Consider the following 21688-nt stretch of genomic DNA (forward strand, 5'->3'; position numbering starts at 1 on the left):
ATCTATATCTTTTATGTACTGATTTTAATGCCTTACATACTCAGTACATTATTCATATTGATGCCCTATTTTCCGGGGGCTGCGTTTCATGCCCGCAGGTGCAGGTTGACAAGCTGACGGTCCCCCTTCTTAGGATCCTTGATCAGCGAGAGTTGGTGTGCTCCATTTGATCCGGAGCTGCTTTTGATTTTGATACGATATGTTTGTATACATATATGGGTATGACAGGGCCCAGTCCCGTTCTTGTACAGTTGTATATTCTGTTAGAGGTCTGTAGACAGGACGTATAGTTGGATATATAGTTGTCTATAGCAGCCTTGTCGGCTCACCCTACGTATTCTGCACGTATATGTATATATGTCTTCTGGATAGGTTTCCCTCATGCATGTTATTCTCGTAATTCAGCAGATGTTATTCATGTTTATACCTTAGATGCATGCCTAAGGGTGTTCGGCAGGTAGGACTCGAGCACTCGTCATGGCCCATCGGTTTGGGTTGTGACAAAAGTGGTATCAGAGCAGTTTTGTCCTATGGTTGTCTATTGATCGTGTCTAGTAGAGTCTTGTTTATGGGTGTGTTGTACACCACACTTATAGACATGAGGCTATATGACATATAGGATGTTATCCTCATTTCTTATCTTAGATCGTGTGATATAAGAATTCATGTTCCTAACGATATGTTATATTTTCAGCAATGCCTCCAAAGACTACAGTCGCCCAGAAGGACAAGTCCGTGGCTGGTGAGACTACTAGTCGAGCGCCACGAGTTACCAGGGCTCGGGGAGAGTTTCATAGTGTGATTCCATTTCAGACTTCACCTACCCTGCCCTCTTCAGAAGAGCTCTGAGGGGCACCAGCTCCAGCGCCCGCCCCTGTACGTCTAGCTGAGCCAGATGCACCGGGTCAGGAGATGAGAGATGCTATTCAACTATTAACTCTATTAGTAGCCGCTCTGGATCATCGTCAGGAGGTAGGTATTGATTATTCAGATAGGTCTGTCAGTGCGAGGGTTCGTGATTTCATTAATTTGGACCCTCCGGTATTCACTAGAGCAGATCCAAACGAGGACCCTCCGGTATTTATCGATAGGATGCAGAGGACTTTGAGGGTAATGAAGGCCACTACGTTTGAGTCAGTTGAGCTAGCTTCCTATAGACTTCAAGATGTTGGAGTTAATTGGTACGAGTCTTGGGAGTTGTCCAGAGGTGAGGATGCCCCTCTAGCAGTATGACAGGAGTTTACAGAAGCTTTTCTTTGTCATTATCTACCACCAGAGCTTAGACAGGACAAAGTTGATAGGTTCTTGACCCTTCTGCAGGGTAACATGAGTGTTTGGGAGTACAGTCTTCAGTTTGATTCATTAGCTAGGTATGCTCCTACTATTGCATCTAAGATGGAGGATCAGGTTCACCGGTTCATGATGGGGTTAGAGCCATACTTTCTTAACGATTGTATGTCAGTCTCGCTTCAACAAGACATGGATATTTCTCGTATTCAGGCATACGCTCAGGGCATAGAGGAGCGTAAGCAGAAGCAGAGGGCCGATCGTGAGTATGATAGGGCCCAGAATAAGAGAGTGAGGTCTTTGGGTCTTTCTGGTGAGTTACGAAGTGGTCAGAGACAAGAATACTCAAGGTATCCAGCCCAGCCATCAGCTAACGCACCCCCGCAGTTTGCCGGTAAGAGAATTGATCGTTCCACATATTTAGGGCCTTGTCATAATTCCAAGGCCTCAAGTTCTCAATATAAGGGTGAGTCAAGTCAGATAAGGCCGCCCTTGCCACGATGTGCTCAGTGTGGTAAGCAGTATGTCGGGCAGTGCTGTATGGGGTTGGGCGTTTGTTATACTTGTAGTTATCCAGGCCACGTTATGAGGGATTATCCGACGAGAGGTGATGCAAGCATAGTTCAGCCAACTGGATTTGTAGTTGGTTTGTCATCATCAGTACGCCCCATTGTGCAAGGTTCACAAGCACCAATCGATCGTGGTAGAGGCAGAGGCGGAGCGTCTAGCTCGAGTGATCCTCAGAACCGCATCTATGCGTTAGCAAGACGACAGGATCAGGAGTCATCACTTGATGTTGTTACATGTATATTATCAGTCTCCTCATATGATGTATATGCACTGATTAACCCAGGTTCCACCTTATCATATGTTACTCCATTGGTTGCTAGTAAGTTTGGAATAAAACCTGAGTTAGTTAAACCTTTTGAGGTGTCCATACCTGTTGGGGATCCAATGATAGCTAGGCGAGTATATAGAGGTTGTATAGTAGTAGTTCATAGTCGATCTTCAGTAGCAGACCTAATCGAGTTAGATATGGTAGAATTTGATGTTATAATGGGTATGGTTTGGTTCGCTTCTTGTCATGCCAATGTTGATAGTAGATCGAAGATGATCCGATTTTAATTTTCCAAGGGAGCATGTTTTGGAATTGATAGGTAATACGGCAACGCCAAGAGGTAGATTTATTTCCTATCTCAAGGCAAGGAAGATGTTACACCCTATGTTTTCGTATGTGAAAGTACACCATAAGTAAATTGATATAAGCTCGGAAATGAGATATTACATCTCGCATTTTCAAAACGTACGTTAAAGTTTCGTCGTAAGTTAATCGACGTAAGTTCGGGAATGAAATTATTATGAGATTATAAGTATTATGCTATTTCAAACAAGTGAAAGTAAATTCGTGAAAGATAGAGGGTAAATGAATCAAAGAAAAAGAGTTTCGTTGAAGGTTGTCATTTTGAGATAAAATACGGTCCAAGCTATAATATCCCATATTTATGGACTAATGCTATACAAGGTACCACATGACCATAATAGTAAGATGTATAAAGTGTGTTAAAAGTGAGTAGTATTTTAAGTAAGTTGAGATAATTCTTAATGATATTTGGGGGAAGATTAGCTAAATAATTATGACATTTTGATAAGCCTAATCTCCCCCCTCCCCCCTCCCCAAACGTGGCTGCAAACCTTGCCAAATTAATGACTCTTAAACTCACTTGATAAGGTATCACTTTTAAAGGCTAAGTCATCACCTTAGTAGGGCCCACACCCACTAAGGTATAAGACCTATAATTTACAAAGAGAGGTGGATTAGAATCAAGAGAGGTGGATTAGAATTCAGCAAAGTAGCGATCTTCAGCAAAATATTTCATACGAAATTATACTGCGTAATAGCAACGGGATTTGCAATTTTAAGAGAGCTTGGTACAATCTTTCTCAAGAAAATCATACGGATTTTTTCCTACTCCGATCTTGCCATCGCGTGTTTTGTCACGATTGTCGTGTATTAGAGGGATTATCAAGAGAACCGGCTCAGGTATGTTAAGGCTATCCCTTCTTTTATTTTGGCATGATCCATACAATACAAACAAAACGAGTAAACGCACAACTTTCATAAATTACTCTATTCATATAAGTACTATGGGTGTCTATATTCTTGATTCCCCATGTAAATTATTATTATATCTTCTATTCATGGGTCTCAAAAAAATATGTAGTTGATAAAGTTTATCCGAAAGGCATATTGATCTTATGACATTCCGAGATATCTTATTAACATATTTTTTTATGCATTTCATTCATTTATACATGTACATTGACCCATGACCAGATAGTGTTATATACGCATATATATATATATATATATATATATATATATATATATATATATATATATATGGGATATGGAAAAAGGTTACGGCGTTATATACGCACCACCACCTGATCAGCTGGTATATGTTGATGATTTTGCCCACAATGGCCGAGATGATATGATGAGATGCCCTCAAAGGCTGGATGATGTTATGAGCACATATACTTATGCATGGTATGACATTTATACACATATGCATGACAGTATAAGTATTAAATGATTCACAGAGCTATGCAGACTAACATGTCGAGTATTTTACTCTATGTTTCTCTCATGTCTATTATTTACTGATTTTCATTTCCTTACATACTCGGTATATTATTTGTACTCACGTCCCTTTTGCCTGGGGACGCTGCGTTTCATGCCCGCAGGTCCCGATAGACAGGTCGAGAGTCCTCCAAGTAGGCTATCAGCTCAGCAGAAGGTGTTGGTGCGCTACATTTGCTCCGGAGTTACTATTTAGTAAGTATGATTAAGATATGTATTGATTGGTATGGCGGGGCTCTGTACCGACCTTTATGACAATTACATATTCTTAGAGGCTTGTAGACATATGTCATGTATATGAAAGGTTGTATGGCCTTGTCGGCCTATGTTTAGTGTACGAGTGCTCATTTTGGCCTTATAGGCCCTACGTCACATGTATAAGTTTTTATATCAGCTTGGGTCATCCTATATTGAGTATTCCCTTATGTTTATTTTGGTTAGCCCATGACGGCCCATTTGCCAATGATAGTACGATAAGAAAGATATGTTACGTTGGTACTCGGTTGTGTTAGGCATCGGGTGCCCGTCGCGGCCCATCGGTTTGGGTCATGGCAGAAGATGATCAGAAAGGTCTGTATTTATCACTTAGTTCGGGTACATGATGTGAAAGTAGAATCACCAACCATTCAATCTATCCCCGTGGTTAATGAGCTTCCCGATGTTTTTCACGATGAGCTTCCAGGTATTCTGCCAGAGCAAGAAATTGAGTTTGTTGTTGATATATTACCAGATACTTAACCAATATCTATTCCTCCCTATAGAATAGCACCCGCAGAGCTGAAAGAGTTGAAGGAACAACTAAGGGACTTGCTTGAAAAAGGCTTTATCATACCTAGTACATCACCGTGTAGAGCACCTGTGTTATTTGTGAGGAAGAAAGATGGTTCCTTGCGGATGTGTATTGATTATAGACAGTTGAATAAGGTGTCGATCAAGAATAAGTACCTACTCCTGAGGATTGATGATTAATTTGATCAGTTGCAAGGTGCCAAGTGTTTATCGAAGATAGACTTGAGGTCCGGGTACCATCAGATAAGGGTTAAGGAGAAGGATATTCCGAAAACAACATTCAGGACCAGATACATGCACTTTGAATTTCATGTTATGTCATTCGGTTTGACTAATGCCCCAGCAATATATATGGACTTGATGAATCGGGTGTTCAGACCCTTTCTAGATTTGTTTGTGATTGTATTTATCGATGATATATTGGTTTATTCTCGTTCAGAGACTGAGCATGCGAATCATTTGCGTACTGTGCTCAGAGTTCTACAAAAAGGGAAGTTATATGCAAAATTCTCTAAATGTGAATTCTGGTTGAACTCTGTAGCTTTCCTTGGGCATATTATTTCAGGTGAGGGTATCCGGGTTGATACACAAAAGATTGAGGCAGTAAAGACTTGGCCTAGACCCACGACACCGACAAAGGTTCGTAGCTTTCTCGGTTTGGCAGGTTATTACAGGAGATTTGTAGAGGGATTTTCTTCTCTTTCGGCACCATTAACAAAGTTGACTCAGAAGGGAGCTAAGTTTCAGTGGACTGATGCTTGCAAACGGAGTTTTCAGGCATTGAAGGATAGACTAACTTCAACACTGATTCTAACACTCCCTGAGGGAACCGATGGTTACACTATCTATTGTGATGCTTTAGGCATTGGATTGGGTTGTGTACTCATGCAGCATGGTAAGGTTGTAGCTTATGCTTCTAGACAGCTAAGAAAGTACGAAAAAAATTACCCGACCCACGATTTAGAGTTAGTCGCGGTGATTCATGCACTAAAGATGTGAAGGTACTACTTGTATGGCATTCATGTTGATATCTATACGGATCATAAGAGCCTTCAGTATCTTCAAGCAAAAGGAATTGAATTTACGCCAAAGGAGATGGTTGGAGCTACTTAAAGACTATGACGTTGATATTTGATACCACCCGGGGAAGGAGAATGTAGTAGCCGACGCCCTCAGTCGTAGATCAATGGGTAGCCTGTCATATTTACATCCAGAGAAAAGGGTAATAGCCCATGAGATTCATCAGCTAGCTAGTGTTGGAGTTCGATTGTTGGATTCAGGTGATACTGGAATTATTATTCAGGACACGGCAACATCCTCTTTAGTAACTAAAGTGAAGGAACACCAGTATGAGGATCCTGTGTTAGCTCATTATATATATACAACCCCTCTGAAGGAGAAGACACCATTTGAAATTACAAGAGATGGGGTCCTTAGATATCGAGGACGATTATGTGTCCCTAATGTTACAGGGCTACGCCGTCAGGTTATGGGAGAAACTCACTATTCTCGTTATTCTATTCATCCAGGAGCAACAAAGATGTATCATGATATCAGGAAAATATATTGGTAGGACGGAATAAAAAGGATATAGCAGAGTTTGTTGCTCAGTGCCCTAACTGTTAGCAGGTCAAGATTGAGCATCAAAAACCCCGTGGATTATTGCAGGCTATGGAGGTTCCGATTTGGAAGTGGGAAGTAATCAATATGGATTTCATTGTAAGCTTACCTCGTACCCAACGTAAGTTCGATTCTATATGGGTGATTGTTGATAGACTTACAAAATCAGCCCATTTTCTGCCCGTTAGGACTACATATTCCGCAGAGGATTATGCAAGGCTTTACATTAAGGAGATAGTACGACTTCATGGTGTCCATGTATCTATTATCTTGGATAGAGGAGCTTAGTTTACAGTGAATTTCTGGAGGTCTTTCCAAAAAGGATTGGGGACTCAGGTAAGTCTTAGTACAACATTTCATCCCCACACAGACGGACAAGCTGAGCGTACTATTCAGACACTTGAGGATATGTTACGGACTTGTGTGATAGACTTCAGGGGAAGCTGGGATGATCACCTGTCACTTATTGAGTTCGCATATAATAATAACTCTCATTCCAGTATTCAGATGGCTCCATACGAAGCTCTTTATGGACGAAGGTGTAGGTCGCCTATAGGATGGGTCGATGTTGGAGAAACTACGTTAGTAGGACCAGAATTGGTACAATAGGAAATTAAGAAAATTAAGCTTATACAGGAAAGGCTATTAGCAGCTCAAAGCCGTCAGAAGTCTTATGCGTATAATCGACGGCGAGACTTGGAGTTTCAGGTTGAGGATTGGGTATTCCTAAAGGTATCACCGATGAAAGGCGTAATGAGGTTCGGAAAGAAAGGGAAACTTAGCCCTCTGTACATTGGACCATATAAGATCATACGCAAGGTAGGCCAGGTAGCATATGAGTTAGACTTGCCTTCTAACTTGGAATCTGTACATCTAGTCTTTCATGTGTCTATGCTCCATAAATGTATCGGAGATCCTTCCAGAGTTGTGTCAGTTGACGATGTTTAGGTCACAGAACAACTATCATATGAGAAAACTCTCATTGCTATACTAGATAGACAGGTTCAGAGATTAAGGACTAAAGACGTAGCTTCGGTGAAAGTACTTTGGAGAAACAACAATGTGGAAGAAATGACTTGGGAAGCTGAAGAAGACATGAAGTCTAGATATCCTCACTTATTTCCTCTTCCAGAGAAGGATTTGACGGAGACATCACAGCCTTAAGGTACGTGTATGGATTCTTGTGTTAGTTATTATCATTGGTCGTGTGAGGCTATTGTTGTTATTGATGATTGTGGTCCTATGTGGCATTGAATTATTGAATATTCTACAGAAAGGGTTGACAGAAGTACTATTACAAAGGCGACTCTGCCAAAATTTATATAGATCCCGGGGAGTTAAACATTCGAGGACGAATGTTTCTAAGGGGGGAAGGATGTTACATTTCGCGTTTTCATACGTAAAAGTTTCGTCGTAAGTTAATCGACGTAAACTCGGGGATGAGATTATTTTTGAGGTTATGAGCATTTATGTTATTTATAACAGGCGATAAGTAAAGTACCGTAAAGGTTAAAGGGTAAACGAATCAAAGAAAATGAGTTTCGTTGAAGATTGTCGATTTGGGATAAAATACGGTCCGAACTATAATATCCAATATTTATGGACTAGTGTCATACAAGGTACCCCATGACCACGATAGTAGGGTACATAAAGTGTGTGAAGAGTATTTTGAGTAATTTGAAATAATTCTTAATTATGTAGATAATTGATTAATATTGATTAATGGAGAAATTAACAAGTAAATTAAAAGTTAGTGGGTAATTAATTAACAACCTTGGATAAGACAAATGAACCCAACGTGGCAGCCCAAAGAAATGAATAAGATTCATTACATTTAGGTGGCCAAATTAGAAGCCTTTAGCAAATGATTAGTCATCCCAAGTGGGGCCCACCTAAAAGTTAAAGGTAACATTCCTAGTTCAAAATCAATTTCTAATCTCTTAAGAAAGAGTTTCAGCAAAGATTACTTTGCATAGCAACGTTATTGCTCATCTCTTAAGAAAGAGTTTCAGCAAACATTATTTTGCATATCAACGTTATTGCTCATCTCTTAAGAAAGAGTTTCAGCAAACATTATTTTGCATAGCAACGTTATTACTCGCGTCTTAAGAGAGGTACATATATATCAATTTCAAACCAGATTTCATGGAGTCTTAAGAACGTGAGGTTTGGCAATTATAAGAGAGTATGATGCAATCTTTCTCAATAATATCATACATATTGTTCCCTATTTTGATCTTGCCGTTACGTGTTTCGTCGCGATTGGCGTGTGTCAGAAGGATTGTCAAGAGAATCGGTACAAGTATGTTAAGGCTGTCCCTTCTTTCTTTATGGCATGATCCAAATGATACAAACGAAACGAGAAAACGCACAACTTTCATTAATGACTCTATTCATAGAAGTACTAGGGGTGTCTATATTCTTGATTCCCCATGTAAATTATTATTATATCTTCTGTTCATAGGTCTCAGAAAAATACGTATTTGATAAAGTTTATCCGAAAGGCATATTGATCTTATGACGTTCCGAGAAATCTTATTAACACACTTCTTATGCATTTCATGCATTTATACATGTACATTGACCCATGACTAGATGGAGTTATATACGCGTATATTATATGTATATGGGATATAAAAAAAGGTTACGGCGTTATATACGCACCACCACCTGATCAGCTGGTATATGTTGATGATTTTGCCCACAGTGGCCGAGATGATATGATGGGATGCCCTCAAAGGCTTGATGATATTATGTACACCTATACCTATGTATGACATTACATTTATATGCACGTGAATGACATTATAAATGTTTAAGGATTTACAAGTTATTAAGACTTACAGGCGGAATTCTTTATTCCATGTTCCATCTATGTCTTTTATGTACTGATTTAGACTTACAGGCGAAATTCTTTATTCCATGTTTCATCTATGTCTTTTATGTACTGATTTTTATACCTTACATACTCAGTACATTATTCATACTGACGCCCTATTTCCCGGGGCCTGCGTTTCATACCCGCAGGTATAGGTAGACAAGCTGACAGTCCCCCTTCTTAGGATCCTTGATCAGTGAGAGTTGGTGTGCTCCATTTGATCCGGAGCTGCTTTTGATTTTGATACGATATGTTTGTATACATATATGGGTATGACGGGGCACAGTATCGTCCTTGTACAATTGCATATTCTGTTAGAGATCTATAGACATGATGTATAGTTGGATATATAGTTGTCTATAGCAGCCTTGTCTGTTCACCCATATATGTATGATGGGATGCCCTCAAAGGCTTGATGATATTATGTACACCTATACCTATGTATGACATTACATTTATACGCACGTGAATGACATTATAAATGTTTAAGGATTTACAAGTTATTAAGACTTACAGGCGGAATTCTTTATTCCATGTTTCATCTATGTCTTTTATGTACTGATTTAGACTTACAGGCGAAATTCTTTATTCCATGTTTCATCTATGTCTTTTATGTACTGATTTTTATACCTTACATACTCAGTACATTATTCATACTGACGCCCTATTTCCCGGGGCCTGCGTTTCATACTCGCAGGTATAGGTAGACAAGCTGACGATCCCCCTTCTTAGGATCCTTGATCAGTGAGAGTTGGTGTGCTCCATTTGATCCGGAGCTGCTTTTGATTTTGATACGATATGTTTGTATACATATATGGGTATGACGGGGCACAGTATCATCCTTGTACAGTTGCATATTCTGTTAGAGATCTATAGACATGATGTATAGTTGGATATATAGTTGTCTATAGCAGCCTTGTCGGTTCACCCTACGTATTCTGCACGTATATGTATATATGTCTTCTGGACAGGTTTTCCTCACACATGTTATTCTCGTAATTCAGCAGATGTTACTCATGTTTATACCTTAGACGCATACTTAAGGGTGTTCAAGAGGTAGGACTCGGGCACTTGTCATGGCCCATCGGTTTGGATCGTAACACTTATTTACCTTGAATTAGTCGGATCAATATATTTTAGTATGAAATGATTAAACAAAAACATAATTTTCTCGTTCTCTAATTTCATGGGCACATCTACCGAGTGCGACTTAACAATGAGAGAATCCATAATATCATATTCACTTATACTTTTTTTCTTCATAAAGATCACTTTCGTAGCTGCTTCCATCATCGTCCTTAACTTGAGCTCCAAACTAGTCAATGCTCAAAGCAGTGTCTGGATATTCTGAAAAAAGAATTATCATATAAGGCATTACTCTTCAACAACAACAACAACATACCCAGTATAATCCCATATAGTGGGGTCTGGGGAGGATAGTGTGTACGTAGATCTTACCCCTACCTTGTAGAGGTAGAGAGGCTGTTTCCATGCATCACTAGTAAGACATACACGTTGATATCTAATAAGTCTTTTAAGATTTTGTTTCTCCTCTTGATAAATTTTTAAACATTGCCTAGCAACAGTAATGCGAGAAGGTAACTCATAATTAGGCAAAATAACCAACATTAATCTCTTAAACCCTTCCCCCTCAACAACTTTAAATGGTTGTTCATCAATTATAACAAACTCGGCAATTGCCCTCCTAACCTCAGCAACATTATAAACAACCCTTTCTAAACTTCCTTGTTCCCCTCCTTTAATAGGTATAAGTTTGAGTGTTGGTTGCTTCCTATCAATTAGCTTGAAAGGGGATTTATCACACTTGTTGGTTAAATATGCCCAAAAGTTAGAAGTCTCATTCCTACTAAGACAAGCAAAGTCTTTAGGACAGTAATTGCATTTTGCCCTCATATCACCCTTTTTATCAGTAAACTTTGTGAAGTGTGGCCAAATTTCAGATTTTTCCCGACCATTCCCCTAGGGCTAGGGTCTTGACCACACAAAGTTGTTCTTTTTTGCTTTTTAGGAGGATTGCACATAATAAAAGTACTAGGAGTGTTACCATGTGCTTGAGTTATCGCAGATGTTGGTGTAGCTGGAGTAGTATTTTTTAAGGTGACCTCCAAATCTTCAACCTCAGTCATTTTCATCTGAAATAAATTAGAACCCATTTTATCAGATGTCAAAAATAAATATTGATTAACATCACTTTGTTGAATTAATAAAAAATCCACTGAGTAACAAAGAAAAATTAATTTAAAACGTAATGCCTAACATCACTTTGTTGAATCAATGATAAAGTATTCATTGTAACAAATTAGAATCTTACGTTCATAAAAATCTTCTCAAACTTTAGCCTGTAGTCTTGCAATTTAAGTAGTTTTTTTTTTACTTTTGTCATAGATTTTTTTGTAACTCTTATGTTATGCAAAAGTAGATACGTAGGGTTAGAGAATTTGAGTCTCTGAAAAAGAAATTGGCCAATTCCTATTACTCCGAGCCCAATTCCTATTACTTTGGGTTTAGGCAATCTTTTAAGATATAAGTAGTATAAACCAAAATCTATATATAATAATTAAAATGCAGAAAATATTTAAAATTATTTACAAAAAGATATGATACTTTATATAAATAGTTATTAAATTTTATATATAATTTATCGGTTTGGTTCGATTTTTTTTATAATAGAACCAAAACCAAACCAAATATTATCAGTTTTTAAAATTTAAAACCAAAACTAATCCAAATCAAGAAAAATATCGGTTTACTTAATCGGTTTGGTTCGATTTTCGGTTTGGATCGATTTTTTGTCAAACCATGATCAGCCCTACTTAGAGGAAAATATGTTCTTAAAAAATATTTTGTAAAATATTTAAGTTAATCAAATATTTAAAAAATTAAACATTTTTCTCCATATCCAACACGCCCCCAATATATAGAAAAGTGTTAATAATTTTTTAGGCAAATGAAAAAATTAGACAAATAAATTAAAACAAAGAGAGTATAAGTTAATGGTTGAGTTATATACACCAATAATGTAATGAAAATATTATTTATTTTATTTTAATTGATGTGAACTTATTTGATTGAACATGAAATTTAATAAAATAACTTGTGGGTTAAAGTGAGACACATATTTTTCGTATAAAAATAAATCATTTTCGAACATGCGAAGGCACCATTTTTTTGGCACCGAATTGAAACAGACGGAGTATTAAACTCTAAAGTCTAAACTATAATGTGTCCTCAATAAGTGAAGCAAAAGGAAACTAGCAATTTAGCGAGAAAATAAACTTTGTCTAAATTGAGGTACGACACCTATGCTCTTAACGGTGGATTTTGACTGACATCTGGACTATAAAAGAGGGGCAAATTACGACTGTCGTCAAAAGAACAGAAATAGGAGAAAAACCAGACCCATGTTTCATTTTCCCTTTCAAGTGAGTTCGAACTCAAAAGGGGCAAGTGAAATCAGTAGCAATGTCTACTCTACAACATACAGCTTTCAGGGGCTGCAGGTTTTTGTTCGAGGCAGCAAAATCCACTACCCGATCTCCCAAAGCAGTATCTTCTTCTGCTTCCAAGAAAAAGGCTGCTGCTACAACCTCGAAATCGTCGACATCAGCAGGGAAACAGGGTCGTTCTCCTTCGGCTCGACCCACTGGTATTCTTAAGGTAACCCCTGTTTCGCCCACACTTCATAGCTTTCTTGGAGTTCCTAAGACTTCTCGCGGCGATGCTGTCAAGAAAATCTGGGATTACATCAAACTCCACAATCTTCAGGTACCCTTTTCTCTCTAGATACTATTTGAGTATATTTACTCTTTGAATAATTTTGGATATGAGTGTATACAGACTTTTATTTTTTATATATGCCGGTGTTTGGCACTTTGACTACGACATATATTTTAACAAAGAAAAGAAAGTTTTTTTCACACATGGGTGAAATATATATAGTACTACTCGTATAATTTTTCAAAAGTACCAGTGGTGTTCAACATGCGATGTTAATTCCTGTAAGGCAAGCTGTTAAGGTTAGTGAGAAGGTTAAGATTAAAGAGTTTCCAAACGGTAGTATGTTGTCTATCTTTTTGGAGCAGATAATCGACGAAGAAGTGTCATATTAAATAGAAATGAAATGTACTAGTGTTACTGATCCCTAGGGGTTTTGCAGTAAAAATATTTCTGGTGTTGGAGGTTTTCTGGTTTGTTGCTACTAAAAGGTTGTTGTTTGGCCTCAAGAATGCTCCATTTGATATTACATTTTGGGCATTCTGCACTCTTTTAGTTCCTCAAAGGATTTCAAATCTGTTGAATTTTGTGTTTTCTCCAATGTGAAATGTGTGCATGCTGAGCCTCTAGGTTTATGATATCCTAACCTATTTGAACTTGAAGCATCAAAATACCTTTGGTTGTGCCTAGAAGGCAATTTAATTCCCTTGGTAGCACTTAGGCATCGGAATTGTCTGAATTAGTATGACTTGCAAAGTAAGGTTGAGCAGCTAACTGTCAGGCATCGGAATTGTCTGAATTAGTATGACTTGCAAAGTAAGGTTGAGCAGCTAACTGTCATCACAGATAGAAATAACAGTATAGCTGTGAATATGCTGGTGAATGTGTAACAAAATTAAGACATGAATAATCCAGGTCTCAGTTTCCTTTCATAAATTTGTTCAAACCTGCTAGGCTTAAGGGAAAAAAAAAAGAAACAGGTTTAAAGAACAAATATATACTGAGTTGTGTCAAGTCTCCTATTGTTTTTTGTTAACTGGCTCAGAACATATTTTGTCGGCCTTTCTCGACCCAGGGTTTCAGAATTTTCTCCGTTAGCTACTTTATGAGAAATTCATTATCTACGGACTCATTGTTCTTTATTGCTGTTGATCTCATTATCTCCGGTCAACACTCGTTGAGAATTGTTTTTTATAGACTTCACCTGGTTTAAATCTTCTTCTCTATCAATCGTGCTAGTTTAAACATTTTTTTCTCCCCTTCTTGTGTTCCTAGCTTTTGATACAGGGCATCTAGGGCTTCCCCTCCAGCTTTACTGAAAGCCTTCTTAGCTTCGCTCTTGGCTCTCTTATACTTTTACCTTGTTTTCTGTAGTGAGAGTGGTCAAATAGGACTATTCTTTTTTTTTTCTTTGATAAGGGAATGGGAGATAAATTCGCTACCTAGCAAATGCTTTAGATGACTCCATCCAAACCAGTTGCAGAACTAATATTGAAAATATGCATCTTTTGCCTTTGCCAGATGTCAATTCTATTCCTATGTGCATAGATGCTTAGAGTTCTCCGGAGGTTAATTGCTGATTACTTTTCCCCATTGGAATAATATTTCTTCAGTGTTTCTTTGACAAATAGCACAACATCTCTTGCTTTTAGAGCTGTAATACACATAGTAGACAGACTCTTAGTATCATCTCTTGAAAATTCTCAATTTTCTTCTGCCTGCAGGACCCCATGAATAAGAGGGAAATCATTTGCGATCACAAGCTCAAGATACTATTTGGAGGGAAGGACAAAGTGGGGTTTCTAGAGATCTCCAAGTTGCTCTCTGTTCATTTCGTGAAGCCTAACTGAAGTAGTCGTCAAATCATCCATGTTTGACTCTTGATATTGTACATAAACTACTTTGCCTTCTGGACATTAAACTCAGACTTGTGACCTGTGTGTTTAGTTTGCTAGAGGGACATCGTGTATAAAGTAAAGTAGGAAGAAGCAGAAAGAGTAGTGGCTCTTTAACAATGTATATGTTCATTTCTTACTTAAGTGAAATGTAATGAATGTTTTTCCTGTATTATCCATTGCATCCATATGTTTAGTGACAGTTAATGAAACATAATAACGAACAATTTTCAACAGCTCAAAGAAAGTTATTTGACTTTCGTCAATTTTACTGCTGATTAAGATTGGAAAGCATAATAACAAGCAATCAAGCATAGGGGTAATTCATAACAGGCTTGAGGAAGATCTCATTAATTGGCTCACATTGTGATTACGAACAATGTTCTCCATTTGTCGCAAATAATGCATTCTGATGAACAATGTTCTCCATTTGCCACAAATAATGCATTCTGATGAACAATGTTCTCCATTTGCCACAAATAATAGGGTAAATTTGCCTAATATTTACCATGAGAACTATATAATCAGACAAGCATGTGTCGGATCCATTGTTCGACAACAGCAGGAGAACCATACCATGGTCTAGTAGCATCATCAGAGCCAACAGGGGAATGGTAAACTCCATCCAGAGTGATATTAAGTGCACCTTTCAGATGAGCTGAGACTTCTGGCACAACTCCATCACCCCAGACATCTGCCTGGCCGCAAACCTGACAAATTATCAGATTGTTAGATTACTTTGATAACAGATATGTGCTCGTGTGCTACTGAAACTAAATAACAGGAGTATATATATTAGTAATTTGAGCAATATCAAACTCAAGGGCGCCTGTGGTATAAACCTGCTTGTAGCCTTGACCAACAAACCGTGCACGGAAAGTCGAAGCTGTTTCTGGATTTGTGTTGCTTACAGCAGCAACCTCTGACGTTGGCTGGGCAACACTAGCTTCCACTTCAGAACTGTATGTTGAACTTGAACCAAGGAAACGAGACCCTTGAATATACCTATACAAGTGAAATTCATTAAGTTTTACTCAGCAAGGCTCTAAGGTAAGAAATAATTCCTAATCCCAGTAGAGACAGGATTTCATCCCATCTGTCTACACTTTGCCATCGAATATCTGTGCTGATAGGATTTAGCACGTACCCCGTCGAATAGTCAAGGTGCATGCAAACTAGTACAACCACCAACCATTATAAAAAAGTAGAAATAATTCCTTAGACAACGTCCATGTTTTATTTTAATATTTTCTCTAATAGACATGAAAAATTGTAGATAGTTTTAGTTTGTTGTGAATTATATCCGACCTTGTTCAGTACAGTTTAAGTGCAGTCTGTATGTCAATAAGGAAACCAAGCAGGAAGCAACCCTCAACCAAGTTAGTACTCATTCCCACAATTGTTGGGTGCTTCATTGTTAAAAACTTAAAATGCATGCGCAACTGGGCAATGTCATATTACTTCATCTCTTTATTGTAGTGTCCTGGTACTCTTTGCAGATTATAAAGAGTACAGACTCAGTCAACTGAACAAATTAAGGGAAACCCTTTCCAAAATCAAGCTAAAAAGTGAGTTCTAGAAGATAGTTTACTATTTGCAAAGCCTAACTGTAATGAGTGAAGAAACTTTAATACATACTACCTATAAAAACACTTAATATATCTTCTTCTTTTTTTTGGATAATTAGAAACTTCAATAAATCATTATTTACTGCCGTAATTACTATTGCAAATAAAGCAGACTGTTAAGTTTGTTCAACAACCCTTTTCACTATCATTGAACATTAAACAACTAAATGAAGTGAATGTGTCAGTGCAGTGAAAACAGCATTCACAAGAAGTACTAAAAATCAAGCACATGAACAAAACACCAAAATTTGCTATTTACCTCCCTGCAATACATACATATCTAAGTTGTGGAGAATAGACAGCTTTTGCACAATGCTCTTCAACGTAATACAAGAGGCCTCTTGTTTGATCAATTACTCCTGGCAAACCTTTAGGTGGTGGCCTAATGAAACCAAATAATATCAGTGTTAGGCTTATGCAGAACAATCTCCCTAAGATATTCCATCTATTAAATCTAGTAGTAATAGTTGCATAGATACACAAGGTGACTATACGATAAATGAACAAATTTATACATACAGGTGGGGGGTTCCTAGAGTCAGTAACAAGGAAATATCTGAGAAGCCAAATTCCTGCAAATAGACACGTGCGAGCCATCCTCCAGCTGAATGCCCTATAAAAGATAAAGTTCCATTCCCACCTACAACAAATGTGGCCTGATTATGGGACTGCAACATGCCCTGTTAAGTAAAGAGGACTGTGTAGGTCAATCAAGGTTTGATGCTCATATTTATAGAATCTGTAAAAGAAAGCACCAACAACTGTTATAGCTATAGGAAGTGCATAGAAAGCTGGAGTTTTAATCCTAGGAAAATGAAGTAGAGAAAAATAAGGACGTGGCAATCAGTTTAACTGCAATCGAGTATTATCTCAGGGAGAAGTATGTATGGGACTTGCTGCTACTTCAAATGAGCAGACAGGACAGAGAATAAGGCCTTATGTTCAATGTCAGAGCAAATTTTGGGCAAAGTAGAAGAGTCCAACCATAAAATTTGGTCAGGTCATAATCAAGTGGGAGAACATTATCTCCATCTAAGCACACTGGAATGCCATAATGCGCAAATTTGGTCTAAGTCATGATCAAGTAAATGAAAATTTCCATCAAACTGGAATGCCAGAATACATATCGTGTTTAGCCATGATGTATTAAGAGATGAACAATATACTACATAAATAAAATAACAGGACCATAACCATTCTGCAAGGAAGAATTAAGTTATGATTACTAATTGCAGTTACTGATCCAGCATATAGGAAGAGACAGTCGAATGACTTATATTGACCATATCCGTATGTTACTTACATTATGTGAAAATGTGTAGCCGAACAAGCAGGCACAACAATGAATTAAAGATTTAGTGTAATATAGTAAAGAATATTCTAAGATTAATAATAGTGAAAGCAAAGTAATTGGAGAACCTTGAGCCAATTCTTTTGCTTCACTCACGGCTTCATCAATTCTTTCCAAGTACCTGCCAAAAGGTTTTTCTTAATGTATTATAAGAAAATGGCTTGATAGCTGCCAAGCACAAATATTTGTAAGGATTATTACCAATCAAGCACTGGCCGAGGACGAAGAGTGCCACGCCAATAATTTGAGTCCAATAAACCAGCAGCATTCCTCAGCCAATCAATTCTTGAAACTTTTGCTATTGCTGTTGGCACTCCATAGCCTTTCAGTATAAGAGCCAACTTCTCATAGTCATTTGAGTTGTTCCCTAACCCCTGAAGAAGAGTAATAGCAAATGTTCTGCTCAATCAGCATCCATTACCACAAAAAGGTATGTAATATGGCCAATATTTTGGCTAATGGAGTTCATCTCACACATAAGCATAAGCATCTTTGCAAAGTGTAGACTTTGTTGGCAATATTCTTTGGGACCCAAAAATATTGCATTATGTGGTGGACATCATTTGCACAAGTTGTATATCTTCTTTTACACCTAAGAGGCCAAGACTTTTCTGCCTATAAAAGGGAAGGTCATTAGTTCATTTTACACACACCAACAAGACTTGAGTCTTCATTTCTTGTTTCTTCCTTTCTTCCTTTATTAAGAGTGTTTTGTATGAGAGTTAGTGTTGGGAAGCGCTTGTGTGAACCCTTTTTTTGGAGTGATCTTGTGAGGTTATTCTCTTAGGGTATTTGGGATTAATTAGAGTGTTTACTCTAATTTTATACTCTCTTTTGTACTCTTATTGTTATAGTGAAATTGCTCCTCTCCCTTGTGGACGTAGGTCACACTGACCGAACCACGTTAAATTGGTGTCTTCTTTATCTTCTTTAATTGCCGTTGTTATCAACTTTCATTGTCTTTGTTATTGTCATTATACCGTTGTTTGGCTAAATTCCGTACTACCCGGGTTCCCGATCCTAACAAATTGGTATCAGAGCCGGATCTAACCGGGTTAGTTTCAATAGCCAAAATGACTCTAACAAAGACCTATGTTGAGAAATTTGACCGAAGTGCAAACTTCGGAATGTGGCAATTAAAGATGGAAGCTATCCTAATTCAGGATGGCTTAAACTTGGCGTTGCAAGGAAAGGAGAAGAAGCCGGATAAAATGACGGATGAGGAGTTTGTCATCATAAACAAAAGGGCAAAAACATGTATCATTTTAAATCTCTCAAATGAGGTTTTACGTGAAGTTTCTGTAAAAACCACAGCCAAAGGCATGTGGGAAAAATTGAAAACCTTATATATGAAGAGGACGGTAGAAAATAGACTTTACCTGAAGCAGAAACTTTATACAATTCGTATGGGTGAAGGTACATCTATTCTCTCTCATCTTGACACCTTTGATTCCATTCTTATGGATTTGAGTAATATAGATGCTGAAATTAAAGATGAGGATTAAGCCGTGTTACTGCTTTGTTCTCTACCCCCATCTTTTAAGCATATAAGAGATACTATACTTTATGCAAAGGATAATATCTCTTATAAGGATATTAAATCTATCTTAAAATCAAAAGAACAGATAGATAGTGATATTACCGGGGAAGCTAGTGGAACTCAAGCGGAAGTTGGCTTGTTTGTTAGGGGCAAATCCGACTCCAATTCCAGATACAATAATTCAGAGTGTCGCTATTATCATAAGAAAGGTCACAATATCTCTGAATTCTATAAACTGAAAAATAAAGAAAAGCACAAAGAAAGAAAAAATGAGCACAAAAATACTGACACCGCCGAAGCTAGTGTAGCAACTGATGAGATTGAGGGAACTATATTTTTAGCAACTGAAACTAGTTTCAGATTAGACAATGAGTGGATTTTAGATTCCGGTTGTTCATATCATATGTGTCCTAGCAGGGACTTGTTTTCTACATATGATTCAGTTGCAGGTGGAGTTGTCCAACTGGTGACAATGTTACTTGTAGCGTTATTGGCAAAGGTACAATTCGGGTCAGAATGCACGATGATGTGGTGAGAACTCTCACCGATGTTAGATATGTTCCTGAGTTGAAGAAAAATCTCATATCTTTGGGCACTTTAGAATCACTTGGGTGCAAATTCACTAGTGAAGGTGGAGTTTTAAAAATTTTTCAAGATGCTCTTGTGATCATGAAAGCACACAGATCTGGTTCGTTGTATACTTTATTAGCCTCCACTGTTATAGGCCCTACTACAGTTTCGGTATCAGACAACTTGTCTGATTTTGATGGCATTAAATTTGACATATGCCCATTGGGGCTTTTGCGGAGAGGGTGGAGCAAATTTATTATGTCAGCCAAAATTAGGCCAAGGTGGAGATTTGTAATATGACCAATATTTTGGCTAATGGAGTCCATCTCACATAAGCATAAACATCTTTGCAATGTGTAGACTTTATTGGCAATATTGTTTGGGACCCAAAAATATTGCATTATGTGGTGGACATCATTTGCACAAGTTGCATATCTTCTTTTACACCTAAGAGGCCAAGACTTTTTTGCCTATAAAAGGGAAAGCCATTAGTTCATTTTACACACACCAACAAGACTTGAATCTTCATTTCTTGTTTCTTCCTTTCTTCTTTTATTAAGAGTGTTTTGTATGAGAGTAAGTGTTAGGAAGCACTTGTGTGAACCCTTTTTTTGGAGTGATCTTGTGAGGTTATTCTCTTAGGGTATTTGGGATTAATTAGAGTGTTTACTCTAATTTTGTACTCTCTTTTGTACTCTTATTGTTATAGTGAAATTGCTCCCTCCGCTTGTGGACGTAGGTCACACTGACCGAACCACGTTAAATTGGTGTCTTCTTTAATTGCCGTTGTTATCAACTTCCATTGTCTTTGTTATTGTCATTATACCGTTGTTTGGCTAAATTCCGCACTACCCGGGTTCCCGATCCTAACAAGGTATCTTCTTATCTAAGGTTCAGAATCTAAACATTACCCTGCAACCAGTGATAAAAATTTCAAACCACTCCCCCTTCCCACATTAAAGGAATTTTAATAAATCCCAGAAGGCTGATATAATAGGAGTTTAATATAACAAATAAAATGGTCAATATAATTGATTAAATTTACACAGTAAAAGACCAAGCTTTACTCAAAAATTGGAGTTCCTGTAAGCTGTAACTATGGAACTCAATTTTTCCAAAAAACTGGGATAGCGTATGCAACATTAAATTCTTGGGGAGGAAATACATATATAGACAAAAGGGTGATATTAAGAACGAAGAGAAGAATGCAAACCGGAAGAATAACAGCAGGGCGAATGGCGGAAGAAGTGGTTGTTGTACTACTTGTTGTTGGCAAGTCAGTAGCTTGAGAAATGGCATAGCAGCGCTTTGGAGTAGCATTAATGAATGTGTACGGTGAAATGGAAGATGACCATGCTACAGCCATAGCCATCTTCCCCCCACTTGCCTTCTTCAGCCCACAAACGTTTTAACCGCTTTATTTGTGCAGTTTTGTGGTCCTCATTTTCCCACGGTTATTTCTTGCTTCAAACTTGATAGGCTATAATTAATACTACTTCAATTATACTTTTATATCTGAGTTTAACTTTGTGCACACAAAAAATTACATGCAATGAAGTAAATGATGTAACTTTTTTATATACTACTAACTCTAAAGTGTGCAAGTTAAATTCAAAATAAAGAAACCAAAGTTGACGTTAACTATTCCAGAAAATGACGAAAGATGGTCCCTTATATTTTGAGATAGGTTCAAAGTAGACTTTTGAATAATCTTTGGGTAATTTTGGTCCTTTTAATTTGTCAAAAGTAAA

At 37.7% G+C, this 21688-nt stretch overlaps 4 protein-coding genes across 7 annotated transcripts; 3 read left to right on the plus strand and 1 right to left on the minus strand.

The window, feature by feature from the left end:
* Window positions 1-1092: 1092 nt before the first annotated feature.
* Window positions 1093-5719, plus strand: LOC138896516 (uncharacterized). Its single transcript, XM_070181675.1, has 3 exons — window positions 1093-1227; window positions 1321-2092; window positions 5385-5719. Exons 1-3 carry the CDS (start codon window positions 1093-1095, stop codon window positions 5717-5719), a joined length of 1242 nt encoding a protein of 413 aa, XP_070037776.1.
* A 187-nt stretch (window positions 5720-5906) lies between these two features.
* On the plus strand, window positions 5907-7504 carry LOC138896526 (uncharacterized). The gene is made up of 6 exons (XM_070181697.1): window positions 5907-6206; window positions 6350-6439; window positions 6619-6676; window positions 6771-6940; window positions 7049-7168; window positions 7289-7504. Exons 1-6 carry the CDS (start codon window positions 5907-5909, stop codon window positions 7502-7504), a joined length of 954 nt encoding a protein of 317 aa, XP_070037798.1.
* Window positions 7505-10350: 2846 nt separating this feature from the next.
* Window positions 10351-21368, minus strand: LOC104111407 (uncharacterized). 4 transcript variants are annotated; one of them, XR_011408224.1, is made up of 9 exons: window positions 21151-21368; window positions 18029-18201; window positions 17896-17948; window positions 16996-17116; window positions 16736-16858; window positions 15691-15853; window positions 15425-15558; window positions 11284-11371; window positions 10351-10565 (listed from the first exon to the last, which is right to left on the minus strand). XR_011408224.1 is itself a non-coding variant. In XM_009621095.4 (7 exons), the coding sequence occupies exons 1-7, from the start codon at window positions 21307-21309 to the stop codon at window positions 15373-15375; spliced, it is 978 nt and encodes a 325-aa protein (XP_009619390.1). In that variant the 5' UTR covers window positions 21310-21367; the 3' UTR covers window positions 15169-15372. The 4 variants fall into 4 exon arrangements, 1 of the variants encoding a protein (XP_009619390.1); XR_011408223.1 differs by lacking the exons at window positions 10351-10565; window positions 11284-11371 and adding exons at window positions 12636-12960; window positions 13628-13727; XR_011408222.1 differs by lacking the exons at window positions 10351-10565; window positions 11284-11371 and adding exons at window positions 12636-12960; window positions 13628-13787.
* LOC104111405 (protein TRI1) lies at window positions 12702-15020 on the plus strand. The gene is made up of 2 exons (XM_009621094.4): window positions 12702-13004; window positions 14678-15020. The coding sequence occupies exons 1-2, from the start codon at window positions 12702-12704 to the stop codon at window positions 14801-14803; spliced, it is 429 nt and encodes a 142-aa protein (XP_009619389.1). The 3' UTR covers window positions 14804-15020.
* Window positions 21369-21688: the final 320 nt, after the last annotated feature.

This window comes from Nicotiana tomentosiformis, chromosome 1 (assembly GCF_000390325.3).
Source record: "Nicotiana tomentosiformis chromosome 1, ASM39032v3, whole genome shotgun sequence".
NCBI classification, from domain to species: Eukaryota; Viridiplantae; Streptophyta; class Magnoliopsida; order Solanales; family Solanaceae; genus Nicotiana; species Nicotiana tomentosiformis.